At 42.5% G+C, this 16,709-nt stretch overlaps 1 protein-coding gene across 1 annotated transcript in view; it reads left to right on the plus strand.

Annotated features, from left to right (window-relative positions):
- The first annotated feature begins 8,801 nt into the window (after positions 1–8,801).
- Positions 8,802–16,709, plus strand: part of Lcmt1 (leucine carboxyl methyltransferase 1) — a 62,865-nt gene continuing 54,957 nt past the window's right edge. Inside the window, exon 1 of the mRNA XM_003478208.5 lies at positions 8,802–9,097. Coding sequence (XP_003478256.1) covers positions 8,988–9,097 — 110 coding nt within the window. The 5' untranslated portion in view covers positions 8,802–8,987. The remainder of the gene's footprint in view (positions 9,098–16,709) is intronic.

A 16,709-nucleotide genomic window follows, 5' to 3' on the forward strand; every position in this document is an offset into this window, starting at 1 on the left:
CTCGTCGCGTCACTTCCAGCGGCGCTGCCTGCCCGCCCCCTAGGCCGGGCCGAGCCGAGCCGAGCCGAGCCGAGCCCGCCCGAACCGAGAGGAGCCGAGCCAAAGGGCCGAGCCCAGCCGAGCCGAACCGAGAAGAACCGATCACAGAGATGCAAGTAGGCCAAACAGCAAGACCAAGCCTCCGGGTTGGAGCCGAACGCTGGGACCAAAGAGAGTGAAGCAGAGCCCTACAAGTGGAATGAACCTAGCTGAGTCAAGAGGGGTCGAGTCGAGTCCAGCCTAGCTTGGTCAGGCTGCATTAAGGGCTTTTCAGGCCCTGGACACTGGCATCATAGCTCAGCCCCCAACCCAGGTGACCACCCAACAACCCTCTTGATGATATCCGTGTAAGCAAATCCACCTGTGCCAGCCACCAACTCCACACCCAGTAGCATCTTGACAGAGACTGACACCTCATAATAGGTCTTTCATGAACATATTAAAGCCATTGCCAGGATGAGATCCCTGACCCATGTGGAAAGAGTCCTTACACAAAGTGTAAACATGACAGAAACCATGTGTAGGATGTCTGAGAACCGACAAGACTCGTCCATGGGCACTGATGGCAGATGCAGGTGTAGATACTTGTTCAAATGCACCCATTTATAGTTGTTAAGTGAATGTGTTTCACCGTGTACATTTTACTGTCACTTAAAAACAGTTATAGTATGAACAACATAATCTTCAAAACAAATTGGTAATGTACGGTCTCAGTTCAAAAATGTGGAAGGCCATGTGGATTTGTTTTACGTTGTGCTAGTATTCGGAGTCTGGAGTTTTGGAGGGATGTCTTATGGCTAGCATGGCTCTGGTGGGAGCCATGTGACAGACACCATGAGGAAAGTCACTGCAGCAGAAAAAGAAGCACCAATCTCAACTGATAGAAGTCAAAGGGATGCACACTGCACAGGGTCCCTGGAGACTGACTCTAGTGAGTCACATTCCAGGTAGAGCCCTGCCCTGGTGGACCTCTGAGCCCCCGTACCTAAAACACCACCATGTGTTTTCCTTCTGAGCTGCACATACACCCAGGCCAGGGCACTTGACACAATCATCCAAGGTGCTGGAGGCTCTTCTCCAACTGGACCATTCAGTTCTGTGACACACAGACAAGATTTGGTGGCCTTATCTATAGCTTAGGTCATTTCCTGGGGGCCAATGGGCTTCAGTGTCCCTCATATGCCACCTCTCTAATTTGACCAAAGGTGTGCCAATGAAGGGCACAGAAAATGGGAAAGGGTTATCTAAGGAAGAAAGGATCTGAAAGTTATTCTGGAAATCTTCAGATCAGAGATAGAAGACCTAAAAACCTCTGTAGTGATCCACAGGTAAGTACAAAAACTCCAAACATCAGATCAGAGTGCAACCTGCACCTAATGGACATCATCCACCAATGAAAGCAGCACAAATAAGATACAGCAAGGCAGCTAGGGCTTCAGGATCATTTTCACAAACTACAATCAAGCCCTTGGTCACTACATTAAGAAGCTACCAGTACACTATTGACCACTATATCACCTTCAGTTGGTAGTGCTATCAGTCATACATTAACTTCCCAAACCAGTGATGTGGATTTTAGTGACATAATTTGGCCCGACAAGAAAGCAATAGATTGTCAAGATGAAGTTTTAATACTTGAATGTGAGAGCTTGACATGGTGGCGCGTGTCTGTAATCCCAGCACTTGAGAGGCGGAGGAAGATCATAAGTTTCAGGCCACTCTAGATTGCATAGTGAATTCAAGGCCACCCTGAACCACAATAGCAAGAGCTTGTCTCAAAAGCAAGACAAAAAATACTTGAGTCTGAAGCTGACCTTTGGAGACATACTGCTCAGACTATAAGCAACAACTAGTGCTAGTAGATAAAAATGATATTTACTAACTGCAAAAGACCATGAAGGAATTTGAACAGAAGTTAAGAGATTGTTGACCATCAGTTTTAAAACATCTGAATTAGGCAGATGCAGTGGCACATATCTGCAATCCCAGCACTCAGGAGGCTAAGGCTACATAGTGCATTCAAGTCCAGCCTAAACCATACAGCGAAACGCTGCCTCAAAAAAGACCACAAAGAAAAAAAAGAAAGAAATTTCAGAGTTATAGAAATAGAAATTGATAGAATTCAGTCATGAGGTGTCCCTCAAAACCTCATGGGTTAGAAAGGTGACTGGTACGTGGTGACTCTATACTCATCAGTCAGCAATAATTCATACTGACTTGCTAAATCTTAGCAGGTGGGAACTGTTTGGAGGTGGTCACTGGGGGCTGATCTCTCTCTCTCTCTCTCTCTCTCTCTCTCTCCGTCTCTCTGTCTCTCTGTCTCTCTCTCTCTTTGTCTCTCTCTCTGCTTCTTGGCTGCCATGACATAAACCATAAACAGTTGGGAAGTTAGGGGGAGTTGATTGTTGATTTGTTTGATTGTATGAAACAAGGTCTTACTATGTAGTCTAGGCTGGCCTTGAACTCAACTCACAGCGATCCTACTGAGATTACAAGCATGTGCCACTACAACCCTGTTTATAAGCAGCTTTCTTCTTCTATGCCCCTCTACCATGCCATCTCTGCCTTGGAGACAGCCAAGGACTGAGACCATGAGCCACGTAAACCTCTCTTCCTTGAAGATGCAGGTATTGGCTATGTCATCACAGTGATGAGGAAAGTGACTAAAAGTGACTATGAAGAAAGATCTGAGAGTTAGAAAAATCTCACAGCAAAGTGGTTCATAAATTTCAGTTGTAGTTCTTTCTAAAATTCAAAAGCTATAAAATCTACTCAAGTTCTACAAATTGAAAAAATAAAAAGTAGAATCTATAAAAAAATGAACTTGGAAACAGAGTTAAAGACCTAAACAATTATATTTTATAGAAAATGACAGACAAGGTCCAGGGATGCTCAGTGGCATAAGCACCTGTCTGGCAAGCATGATGAGGTTGAAAGTGAGTTCCATCTCCAGTACCAAAAAAAAAAAAAAAAAAAGAGAGAGAGAGAGAAAATGACAGACAATGGCTTCTTGTCACACAGATAGGACAAGAAGTGATCCATATAAAAGAGAAACAGATAATTGAATGTAAGTCTTAAAATTACAGTCTTATGTGATGAGGGAAAATGATATTGTGACAGAGAGGGAAGAATTTAAAAACTTAGGCAAAGTTCAGAGCTTCTAGTGGGATTTGATAGAAATATTCATCCCTTAAGAAAATGAAATTTTACAGCAAAGCATAGACAAGAAAGGTGGAAATCATATCCAAGAACTGAAATGACTGAGGGAGAAACAGCCTGGGCTATTACTGAGTTCAAGAACAACTTCAACTACAAAGGAAAACCCTGTTTCAAGAAAAATACTAGTATGAACAAATAATGATCACATTTCCAGCTAATTTCAGGGAAAGATGAGGAAATTGAGAATTTGCAAAACATAATAGAACAAATCAAAACCCAGGTACAGGACGAAAAGATTCAGAGGCTGATGTTGTTCAAATAAAAAAAGTTCAGTTGTCTGGGTATAGAAAAAGGAAGTGAAAAGCATGATTTATCTTATGCTAAAATAAAAAGATTAGTAAAAAAAAGAACAAGAATTCAGTTGTTCAAATTGCAGACTCAGTTTCTAAATGAAAAGAATATGTCTTTCATTAAACTGATTGATCAGCTATCATCCACAGAGGAGCTTGATAAACTAACTCAGATCTTCCAGCACAGAAGTTAGAGATACAGGACCTTCATATTATATTAACATGATCACACCCAGGACACGCTCACGCTCACATTCAGTGGTAACTGCAAGCATGTTGCTCTGGTAAAAATACAAATGTTAGTTGTTGATAATGAGAAATCAGGGAAAATAACAGTCTAAAACACAGTATCATCGAATGACAGATGTTAAAGCCAAAGAAGTAGTCCTAGTCAAATTGTAGGGTGAAAAGGAACAGTTTCTCAGGAGACTGGAAAGCAGTGGTCTGGATATGTTTAGAAAAACGATGAAGAATTGATCATCATATCTCACTGGGGAGAAAGACATGAAAATAGATGTACTGAGTAAAGAGTGTCAGATTTTACTGGAAATTTTACAAACATCCAACACTTAGAAGTGTTCATGGGACCTATGTGAAGGTAATTTTAGAGAAACACAGTAAATGAAAACAGTAAGTTACGAAAATGTAAGAGTGGAAATAGCAGGTACCAAGTACACAGCATTGAGTCCAATTCCAAGAACTTCTGCAGGTTCAGACAGATTTTTAACTGACATTGCTCATAATTTGAACCTAAGATGACCTGTTCTAGTCTGATACAAAATTATAAAGGGAATAAAACCAAATTCAAGACTTTGGTGCAGTAATTGACTGAAGAACACCATACAGAGGCTCTGTAATACCAACCACAGACTCTTGGGACAGCTCAATATTTTACCCTAGCTTTCCATAGACTTATGATGTTCTTCATTGTCAGTGGAATTTCTTAAGGCAAGGAAATCTGGTATACTGACAGAAGCTTCCAAATTCCTGTTCCAACAAGACATTGAAGAGCTCAGAAAATCACCACAGGAAAAGGATATAATCACTTGGGGCCCTTCAGAAGATAACCAGAGAATGTCTGATTTGATTGCTACCACCTCAGAACTACAAAGAGAACATGAACAAATGAATTCAGTAATTAAACAGCCAAAAGAGAAACAAGATGTTTTTCAGTTGTTAAAGGGAAAACACCTTGCCTTCAAAGCCAAAGTGGTTAATTATATTCTCTGTAATATCAGCACTCAGAGACTGAGGCAGGAAGACCGCAAGATCCAACTCAGTATATTTGACCTGAATATGAAGGAAGAACACATTGATAAGCTTCAAAAGCAAAATAAGGGGCCACTGTGTTCTCTCTTGTTTGATGTTATAGGGTGCTGTAGAATACTTTTTTTTTTACTTTTACTTGGCCCAAACTCATGGTACGGAGCATGTTTCTTTTCCTACCTTTAATAAAAATAAAACCTGGCTACTATTAAAAAAAGAAACTAAAATGAGGTCTGGCAGGAAGTGCTAAGTGATGTACCAAACACAAAACAAAACAAAGCAAAACACCAACTAACGATCTTCGCACATAGCACAGAAGGAAAAGCAAAGTCTTAATGAGAACCCTCTTCCTTGGATGTAGAGAACCCTTTCCTGTCCTGTTGTGATTGAGGTAGGTTTATAATTGTAATCCCAAGAAGTTATTGGAATTCTAGTGAGTTAATTCCAATCCACCACTTCTAGTGCAATCCATGGGAGAAGAAAGACACTAAGATGTATATACAGTTGTGGGGAGCCAAGAGGTTCTAAATCCAGCTAAGATGGTAATTCACTGGGACAAAGGCCTTGACCCAGAGCCCTTCCCAGGTTCTACTCATTCTCCATGAAAGGGAGTCACTTGGGAATGAGTGACAGTGAAAGTGGTGGGAAATATGTGACTGCCATAAGCTGGGCTAAGTAGGAGGTTTGAGCTCACCTCTGCGATATGTGGAGAGCAAGAAATACAGAAAGAGTAATCTGCATAAACCAAGGTAGTACCTAATAATTTGGGGTCAGTGCTTCAGTTCGGATGTACAGTCCTTTTTGTGTTGGAAAGTCATAGCCTCTTTCTTGAAGCTTGGTCCCAGTGACAGCATAGAGCATAGCTCTCCATCCCACCCACATATTTGGGGAGTCACTCAGTGACGTAACACTAACCTGTCGCTTTGCTTCAGAGATTACACATCAGCTCATCAGCCAGCTCAATTCACATTGCTTAAAGCCAATTGAAGGGACAAAGAAATAGCCTAGCCAGCTCTGTACATATCAATACATGGAGATAGGGCCAGCTTATCCAAAATGGAGATAGGTGCTCTTCTTTTCCAAGAGAGTCAAGGAGAGTCACCTCGGTGGTTCCCTACCCTTGGGTACCTTCAAACACCACAGTGTGAAAGGAATAGGAATCCTTATGATTGATGGGCTGTACAGTGGGTTTCACAAGGAGAAAATAGAGCAATTGTTTCATGAAGACCAAGGTGATGCTACCAGGTGGATGGCAGGTGGCATAGAGGAGGATTCGTACACCTCTGAAGTCTAACCAGCAATCTCGGCTTAAGAGTTCTTCAGACATTTTCTTCACTTTCTACAAATAGAATCTCATTCGTTCATTCTACCAACAATCCTTTTCCCTTGTGATAAGAAGCTTCTGGATTCTCCAGGAAAAAAGAAACTATCTAAAAAGATACCACAATATCGGGACCTGGCCAAGATTCCCAATCTCCCAAACAAGTGTATGGTGAAGGCTTAAATAAATGAGACACTATGATTTTAGGTCTCCAGGAGGGTCAAAACCCTCTTGCAGAGTTTGGGACTATGGGGGCTGAGACAAAGAGCTTCTCTGTGTGGCCTGTATTTATTAAGTTTTTCAAAGAAAGGGGATACTGAGGAAAGTGCAGGAACTGAGCAGGACCTTGGGAATCATTTCAAGGGCTTCTCCAAGTAGTAAATTATACCAATTTAGAACTGTCTTATCTCCATGATGACATTTATGGTGGGTATGAGACAGCAAGAATGAGATGCCTGTAGCTGTAGTCTCAGTCTATCTACTTAATTGGTGTTGGAGCCAGGTGTCCTCGGCTGTGGCTTTATCTTGCCCTTTGAGACAACTCTGGCACCACAGGCCATCACAGGACCAGTGATTCATAGAGGTTCATTTACTATGAATCCACTGTCCATCTCCAGACAGGAGCATAGGCCTAGGACAGACTCACAGATAAACAGAAAAGCAATTAGTTAATTTTAAATACTGGTCAGAGCTTCTTTGTAGTGGTCTCTATCACCACAAAGTTTGCTGAAGTTCCCAGCATCCATATTCGACAGGAGAAGATGTTGAGTTTCTGTTATGCACTTATGTCCTTTATTAACCCAATTGGACATGAACCTAGAGGGGCTGGGCATCCTCTTTCAACTGCTGCTTCAGATAGTTTGTCTACTTACATTCAGTTGCTAATGTCACTTGGCAAGTGCTAGAATTGGAACAGAAGATTTTCAGGTTAGAAACCAAGCCCCTGTGTGTGTACTTTATTGCAAAATGGCCTTTTGAAGAAAAGCTCACATTTGTTTTCAGTTTTAATCTCTTTAAATTTCATATAATATTCATAATGATTTCATTATAAAAAGTGCTTATATGGAGTGTAGTGGCTTCTTGTGAGGGTGTGGATGGGATAGGAGGCTGTGATCAAAGGTACCTTGAGCAGTGTTTGTAATGCTTTTGGTTTTTATGAGAAGTGTGTAAAACATTAACTTGTGTTACCATTCAAAAATTATAAAACATGTGACTGCACAATCCCCATGTAAAAAGAATGGTGAACAATATAAAAGTACAAGTTGCACAGAATTTAAAAGAAAGTTCCCTTTTTGGCGGCTAATTCCCACTTCCCTTTTCATAGGCTGGGAAATCACTCTACTATTAACCCATTTACATTCTGATCCCACACTCATTTTTTGTTGTTAAATTTTCCCACAGTCATTTCTATCTCGGATATCAATGCACACTTGTCCCTTAATGGGATTCTAAGGAAGAATGGCATATCTTAACATGCCCCAAGATGTGTGTCCTGGGTTTCTTTTAAATATTTTTGAGATAGAATTGTTATGTTGCCCATGCTGGCCTTCAACTCTTTTTTTTTTGTTTCAACTCTTGTTGGTTCAAGTGATTCTGTTGTTTCAGCCTCCCAGTCAGCTGGAATTAGAGGCCCACGGACTACTGTATTTGGTTTGGTTTGGTTTGATTTTACAGTGCTGGGGTTTGAACTTGCACTACAGACCAAGAATGATTTTACTTTTTTAAAAAGTGGGAACAATTCATAATTCTTGAAGTTTGAGTATAATCCTTACCTACTCCCAACACAGGACAGATAAAACAAAACATACAAATATACTTTTTAATTTAGCAAAGGCTTTACAATAAATCCAGTATAAAATATCTGTGATGACCATTTTGAGTATATTATTATGAATATTAATGAAACAAACATGTGCAAAACCACTTGCACTTGAGAAATTGAAGAAGTGTCTATGAATTTATTTCCTAGCTCCCTGCGACCCATTCTTATTGGTCACCAGTATCCCGATTCCTCTTTTTACCTCCTCATTCCTTTGCTTTTCTGTACAATATTTCAGCACATACATGTATTTCTCTAAACAACACTAGTATTGCTTGGTTTGAATTTTATAAATTGGTAAATGTCTTTCTGTCACTGAAATTCCTTATTTCTGAAATTCAGCCATTGTTGCTTTCACTTGGTACCTTCAATTCTTTTACATTGTTTTGCATTTTTCACCATACTGGTTCTAAATAGTACCGTCTTCACAACACTTCAAAGGTGATTTTATGAATGAAGTCCTTAGAACAGGACCTAACAAATGTCAGCTCTCCTGAAATTTGTTAAATTGAATAACCCTGAGGCTCAACTGAAATTTAATAACTCACATCTTTTCCCCCAGTGCTAAACAGCCTGATGTTAGCTCTTCGGTCTGATTCAATTAATTATAATATTATAATTTTAGAATATCTATACAATTTCATGGCCAGAGATAAGAAATCAGAATGTCTCCCTAAGTGTCTAAGACTACATTTCCCGTAAAGCATTGCGTTAGTCCCAGGTCATTTTCAGTTTCCTTGCCCTCTGCAAACATCCGGGTTGTAGGGGCGGAGCTAAAGCAGCCCCCCAATGAACAGCTCCATTATCGAAGGGGGCGGAAAAATTGCCCAATAAGCTTCACACCGAGGCGCGGATCAGCCGGAAGGTTGCAGCGGGAGCCCCGGGGCGGTGTTACTTAGCAGCGCCAGCTGAGCCAGGTGGTGTCCAGCCCCTTTGGCCCCGGCTTGTCTGTGTTGCTTACTCGATTCCCCTCGACCTGTCGACCCCATTCCCGTGTCCCTGTTGAGTACAGCATCCGGAAATCTCCACGCCCATGGCCGCTAACCGGAGAGAGTCGTCCCCTTTCGCATCTTCCTCGTCCGGCAGCAACGCGGACGACGAGGGGGTGCGCGGCACTTGTGAAGATGCTTCTGTTTGCAAGAGGTGCCTTTCGGGCGCGGGAGTAGGGGCGGGCTTGTGTCCGAGGGATATTCTTGGACACCTGAAAGGAATGCCACACCCATTCCAGCGATTTTCCCTTCACACCTGTGAAGGGCACTGAGCAGGGGTTCATTTATTTAAGTAATAATCTTTGATCTGTGCTATGTGTTTGGCATGTGAGAGTCTGCGGGACTCTGAATGGGAAGCATAGACCTTGGAGTTGAAGTCTTGGTGGAAAGATAGACGCGTTGCAGATGCTAACCACAGCTTTGATGGGTAATGAGAAATGCAGATTTCCTCCCCTTCTTAGCTTAAATTCTACTGGGGTGTCATGATCCCCAGTGTGCACCTGAAACTCAGGCCCATAAGGAAGATTACCTATCCAGGCTACATAGTGTTTATTTACAAAGCCAGTACCACACGGAGGCTGGTAGTGGTGGTGGCTGTGGGGCATGGCCTGTGCAAGTATGCCTCAGAGAAAGAAACCATAAAGCTTGTATAACCTCTACACATTCGTTCAGTAAATTTATTGGGAGTTTTTGTGCGGTAATTGGGAATACTGCGTGGTGTTCAGAACAGATATGATGTGGGATATCCTGGAACTACAGTCTGACTGGGGAAGACAGCAAACCAATAGTTACCTGTGAAATACATAATTAGAATTTTGTGTTATGATCTGGGAGACCCAGCACGCCATTAAAATTAGATAGTGGTGTTTAAGCCCAGAAGAAAAGCCTTTTAAAATCGAGGTTGTAGGAATATCAAGACACAGCAAGGGACGGGTGGGGACTGTTAAGAGCAACTGAAAGAATGCCCTGAAAATGGCAGAAGTATGATGGGGCCAGAAGGGGACTAGGAAGGGATCGTACAGTGGGGAACACCAAAGTTCTGGTTGAAACCTTCCACTTTTGGTAGGTTCTTGGAGGCTAAGCACGGTGATTCAGAATATAAGCTGTGGAGTCTGACTTTGTCCACCTGGACCTTAGTCATTTGTTTATCTTTTTGTTGTTGTTTGGAGGTGATCTACCTATATACTTCAGGGTGGCCTTGTACCCAGTATGTAGCCTCTGCCGGCCTCAGACTTGTGACAGTCCTGCCTCGGCTTTCCAACTACTTCTTTCCACTTAATAGCTTTGTAAAAAGACAAGTTCCTAACCCAGTCTGTTCTTCAGTTTTCTGATCTGTAAAATAGGGAAAATGCCTGTTTCCTATGTGGGTTTGACAATTCAACAGTAATTAAGTGATTAGTTTTTGTGGTACTGGTGATTGAACCCAGCACCTCCTCATTTCGTTGCCCAAGGTGAGCTTGAATCACAGCTCCTGCCTCCCAAGGTGCTGGGGTCACAGGTGTGCACCAGCTTAGAGCAGTGATTGATAAGTAGTACACATTAGTGGTGGTTGATTAAAGACACACATGAGTAGTAAAGGCTTAGAGGCAGTCTCCAGTGAGATGTGTGAATTTAAAGGGGTTACATTTGCCCTTAGTTCTGCGGCTTTCAATTGCTGTTGATAGCATGTATGGCACTGTTAAATCAGAAATATATTTTTCTCATATGGAGTGCTCACATGCTAAGAAAATTTGTACTGAGTTATTTTCACAGCCGTTAGGGTCAGGATAATTTAACAAATCTTGGTAATTTTTTCAAACTTGCTTCAAAGGAGTCAATGACTATAAAATAGTTAAGACACAAAGAACAGAGAAGTAAGTATAACTAGAGCATGCCTTTTCATGATCTCTGTTGGATAGTTTTTATAATTTCATCTCCTCTGCCACAGTTCTCTGATGCTCTCTGCATCTTCAAAATGCTAGACAGCATAGGGGAAGGTGGATTTGGAATTGCTTAGACTGTTGAGCAGTTCCCAACCAAACCGCACATCTGCATAGCCTATGGGGCCTTTTTTTTTTTTTTAATACAGATTTTCAGAGCCTACTTTAGGCTTCTGAATCAAAATTCTCAGATAAGTCCTGGGTTATAAAGACCACAGGTGTTTGCCATCTGTGTGCATTTCATCAAAGCGTTTTTATATTGGGATTTCCTTTGAAAAGACATGAGAACGGAATAGAATCCATAAGTAAAGTTTTAGAAAATGAACTGTACAGCAAGAGGCTGTCTCTAAAAAAGCAAAAAGAAATGCATTAATTAAGGTCTTAACACTTCATATTCAGTCTTTCAGTTTCCATGGTATTGTGTTCAACATGTTCACTTTGACACGTTAAACACTTAAATCTTGTTCACAGCCATGATACTACCACTTTGCAGGAATGACGGGCAAATTACTTTATTTGCCTCCATATTCTTATCTTTAAAATGGGGCTAAGAAGGATAAACCACCTTTTAGATATGAAGATTAAATGAGACAGTTGACACAAAGCTCCTAACACAAGCCCTGAATAAATTACTAGTCTTGATTTTCCTCCAGTTGGAAGTCAGTCACTAAATATATAGGAGCCATGGGTCTGGCTGGTTCCTGCCACCCTGAGTTAAACTATAAAATCCCTAAAATAACTTTTAAAAAAGCCAGTCAGCTTCCCTGGGAACCAACAGCCCTATTACTTCTGTTTTTGTTGCTCTTTACTTTGGTACAGAGCTCTTCAGGGACAGTGGTGAAGCCGTCTTAGAGTTGTGATGAAGATTTAACGAAGACTGTTTCCAGCAGTATTTGTTTACTGTTTGTTGTTACTGTCATTGTCGTGGTCATCAACTCCTGTTACCAGAACCTTTCTAATTGGATACATTAGGTTTGTGATTACTAATTGATGTGCTGCAGTAAGTATCAGTTGATCTCTGGCTGTGGTAGCTGACTTGACTCACCCCCTGCTGTGGACTGAAGATGGCTTGTCTCCACCAAAACTCACATGGAGGTTGGGCCCCAATGTGTTGGTGTTCAGAGGTGGTGCCTTTGAGAAGCGTTAGGCCTTTAAAAGGGATTAATGCATTTCTTTTTGTTTGCTTCTTTTTGTTGTTTGTTTGAGGCAGAGTTTTGCTATGAAGTTCAGGCTGGCCTTAAACTTGGGATGAGCTTCCTGCCTCAGCCTCCTGAGTGCTGCGATTATATGCTTGTACTATCATGCCCAACAGGAGGGATTAATGCATTTATTGAGGTAGAGAGTTTTGCTCCTTCGGGACTTAACTGGTTATTGTGAGACTGGTTGGTGTTGACAAGACACCTCTCCTTGCTTTCTTTTATACATGCCCTCTCCCATAAGCTTCTCTTCCATATTCTGATGCACCTGATGGCATTTCCCAAATTGGCACTTGCTATTTTAACTTTTACAACTATCCGATTTGAAAGGTAAGTGAACTCTTTTACTTTATAATGTATTGAGCCACAGGTATTTTGTTACAATAACACAAGAGAGACTTAATGTCTTCGTTACTTTTTCTTCTTAAGGCAAAATACCTGATGCCCAAAGTGAAGCAAGGAAAGATTTATTTAGCTTACAGTTTTTGGAGATTTCAGACTCTACTCAGCTGGCTCCAAGGCAGGGTAGGCGTGGCTGAGGGGCAGCCATTCTTGGCAGCTGCAAGTGACAAGAGCATAAGGGCAAAAGAGGAAAAGCATGCCTTCTTCCCTTCCCTATATTGTGTGCCAGCTACCTGCCCCTGTGTGGGTGCAGCATTCACGCCTCCAATCCCAGCACTAGACAGCAAACCAATCGCGAGTGCTAGATTCAGCTACTTGACTGTGTGAGGCTTTGGGGGGGCTCCTAAGCCATAACAGACACCCCACTTGATTATGCCCATCACATAGTGTCTCTGCTCTGCTTTCTACTCTGCTTGGAATCCACCAAACCTACACCTGGCCAAGAGGATGCAGCACCCAGTCTTGGTGGGGGAACCCTCTCAGTCTTTTCTAGAAGGAGGTTTGACTAGAGTGGGACTGAAGCTAAATCATAAAGAAGCCACAATCACTCATCAGCTGGGAGAGAGGGGTGTTTAGTATTTTGTGGGCAGCAGAGTGACCTTGTTTTTATCTGTACTTAGACAAGGCTATGAAGTACCCCTGTTTTGTGTCACTTTATCACTGTTGTAGAGTGCCCTTGTGTTGGTGTTCTGCATGATTGTTTGTGTCCAACAGGAGAATATTGTGGCCTCACTGTAATTGCCAGGCCCTCTGTCCACCAGGCGAAAATCTGGCCCATGGAATAGACCATCTCCTCAGTGTCATGGCTGTTTGTCTTTCCTTCACAGTGCAAGAAGTGAGTCTTCAGAATATGCACAGAAGATTGCTGGACAAAAGCATGTAGCTTGAGCCAGGCAGTGGAATTGAAGCAGAGCAGTGAATTAGGGTGTGGAGTGGGTAGTCAGAGAGAATCCTGCAGAGGTAGTCAGAAAACTGAAGCATGGATAGTCCCTAGGACTGTGGCTTTTGTCTTCAGGATTGTTAAAGTGGGCAAACCTACATGATCTAGGTTTATACTTTACCACCATCTCCAGTAGATATATGTGAAAGATGGTTGGTTAATAAAGGGGAGAATGTTCTTTCCTTCCCATAGCTCCTGTTTTTGCCTAACCTCTCCTCCCTCACTCTATCTCTTACTTCTCATTCCTTATTGTTCTATTTGCTGACCAGGGTGAGTTTTCAGAATCACAAATCTTCTCCTGTGACTCTTTTAAAAACCTTTCATTGCCCTGTGAACCAGTAGGTACAAATCCACACTGTACTGCATGACATACTGCATCTTTTCATGTCCTGCTCATTCTCACCTTGTTGTAGTTAGGGTTTGCAAGGGAAACAGTTTAATACAGGACACATAATTTATAGGACTATTTTATAATATTCACCCAAAAAGTCAAATACAAAAGAGGTCAGGAGATCTGTTCAGACACTGGCAACTCAAAGAATCCAGCTGAGGGCCTGGGTCCCACAGTAATGCCCTGCATGTGTCCAGCAGAAGACCTAGAGCCATGGCAATGTCTTCCACAAGTCCAACTGGAGGCCTAGAGCCCACGACAATGTCTCATGCAAGTCTGTATCAAGGATCTGCACCAGCAAGGCCCAAAGATCAGTGAAGTAGAAAGTCTGCACCAGCAATGTAGGATCTGTCCCAGCAGGATGAAGGACTGCAATAGAGTCAGGAGTGATGCTCAAGGTGAGGACCAAAGCTCCCTGAAGAGAAATGCAGCCATCCTCAACAACAGGGAGGACCCAGGCTTCTCCCATGATAATAGCTGAGTTCATATCAGGAAAACCAGTGTGACAGACTTCTCTGGGCCAATCAACAGCACACACACCATTTTCTCCTCCAGTCTCTTTATGCTTTGGCAACAATCCTCAGGTGGACCTTCCATACCCAGAACCGTGCTAACTCAGTTCAGCTGGGTGTTACGAGTTGACAGTCCATCACATGCCTGTTCATCTGACTGCCAACTGGAAATGTTCACTTAGATGTCTCCATGTGATCTCAGATCCAGTGTTTCCAAACCTATACTCTAGATGACCTTCTCAAATTCTTCTTCTGCCACCCCCAACTCTTCATGCACTGGTGTCATTGTTGATCCAGTTCACACATAAAATAGGTTGGTGCCCTTTCACTTTCCTTCCTTTAGTGATCAGTCATTCAGACCTGTTGATTTTACTTCATGAGTATTTCTGTAATTTACTGTCTTCCACATCCAAGTGCTTCTGGCACCTCATGAGCTAAAGCCTGAACTAAGGCTCTAGCTGGCCTCTTGCATTTCCCAGTCACCTGACTTGTCCCAGTCATTTCTCACAGCAAAGCCAGAGGTGTGTAAAAGATTCACTTGATCTTGTCACTCCCTAGGTTAATGGCTTTCTGTTGCAGTTTTAAAACGACCAAAGTTCATCTCCAATCTGCAGGCCCCAATCTCTTGGGTCCTCAGAATCACTTTATACTACTCTATCCTCCTCTGTGCTGCCTTTCCTGGGGCTATGTTGTTCTCTCTGTGTTCAGTGCTCCCTCTCACTGTCATTGACTAAGTGGTTCCACATCAGTTCACAGCATAATTCATTCATGCATTCAGCATGTTTTATTGAGTGACTGTTTGGTTTATGGAGGCACTATTCTAGGTACTTCTGATCCAGAAGTGAGCAAACAAAAGGGAGTGCTCATGGACCAGTGAGAGGTGTGAAGGTGGGAAGGCAGGGGTGGAGTGGGCACGGTGGTTGGGAGAACCAGGAAGCAAGCCAGATACGTGGCATGCCAGGTGGTGCCTGCACAGTTGGTGCTGGAAGTAGTTGTGATTTGAGAGGCAGCCAGGGATGGTCTCACTGAGAGGGTAAATGAGTGAAAACACTTGTAGGGGGTGAAGGATGAGCCCTGTAGATATACAGAGAAACGGAGAAGGGAGAGTTGAAAGGCCATGCGGGCCTGACCTGATCCAGGAGCTGATTGCCAGAGTGAGAAGAGATGGTGGGAGCAGATGCTGCATGCCATGCGTGATGAGTCGTTGTAAGGACCTGGGCTTTGTTCTAAGTGAGATGGGAGCCACTGGCGGATTTTGAACTGAAGAGTGGGTGCCTTGGCTTGGGTTGGAATGGCATCAGTGCATCCTCTGTTGAGAATAGACTGTAAGGGGCAGGAATGGAGGCAACAGGGATGTTGAGCAGGACTTTGAGGAATATTGCAGGTGGGAGATGTTGGTGCTCAGGCTACACGGAAGCTGGAGGTGCTGAGAAGCCATCAGATTCTGGATACATTTGGGAGGGGAGAGTGATTGAATGTGCTGATGTGTGGGTGTGGGGTGAGGCTGAGGAACCCTAGATGACTCCAAGGTGTTTGGTGGAGCTCACACTTGGCTTCTCAAAGAGGTGCCTCTGACACCACAGAGCTGTGGTCTTGTTAAGTGTCCTCTTCACAACTATGTGTTCTCCTTTGTGGTCGTCAGCCCACATACTTGGAAATTCTTTGTGTATGTTGGACGTGTGCATTGCAAGCAAACTGCATATTTGTCAGATGAGGAATTTAAAGCAAATGTTTAAGCTTCTGTTTCCTTATAAAGCTTTAGACGTTCTGTTTTTCTGTTTTAATGGCTTGAATGGTGTATATGTCACAGAAATTGGATCAGAGTTTGTAAGGCTGAAATTGCATTGTGAAAATCACAGAACTTAATCTGATCTCTTAACCAAATTGAAAGATGTTCCTCCTTGACAAGAGGCAGGTTATGTGATAATCTCTAGGTGAAGTCAGATTTTCCTGGGGCTTCAGGCCAGGGAATTTTTAATAGTTGTGCTCCCAGACAGCAAAGTGAAGATTGTAGTGTTTTTTTTTTTTTGTTCTGAGCATCGAACTCTCAACCAGACAAGCGCTTGAGCGATTGAGCTAAATCCCTGGCCCCAAGGTGGAGATTTTGAGCCAAAATATCAAGGTAAGTATTGGTTTTCTTCCCCAGAGAAGATATGCCACTTTAGGAATACAACATTCTATCAAAGATGAATGAGCTATAACTTGCCCATGAATCGATCATGGAGGCTGGCTCTCTTCTCTTCTCTTCTCTTCTTTCTATCCTTCCTTCCTTCCTTCTTCTTTTCCCGCATTTTTAAAGGGACAAACATAATCTTGGAAAATATCTGCCAAAAACAGTGATTTTAGATCTAGACCTATAGTATCATATCATTTTTGTCTCCTAAAAGCTTAATTTTTAAAAGTAAC

Source organism: Cavia porcellus, unplaced genomic scaffold (assembly GCF_034190915.1).
Source record: "Cavia porcellus strain 051 isolate PalLab524CR breed Dunkin Hartley unplaced genomic scaffold, mCavPor4.1 scaffold_16, whole genome shotgun sequence".
Lineage (NCBI taxonomy): Eukaryota > Metazoa > Chordata > Mammalia > Rodentia > Caviidae > Cavia > Cavia porcellus.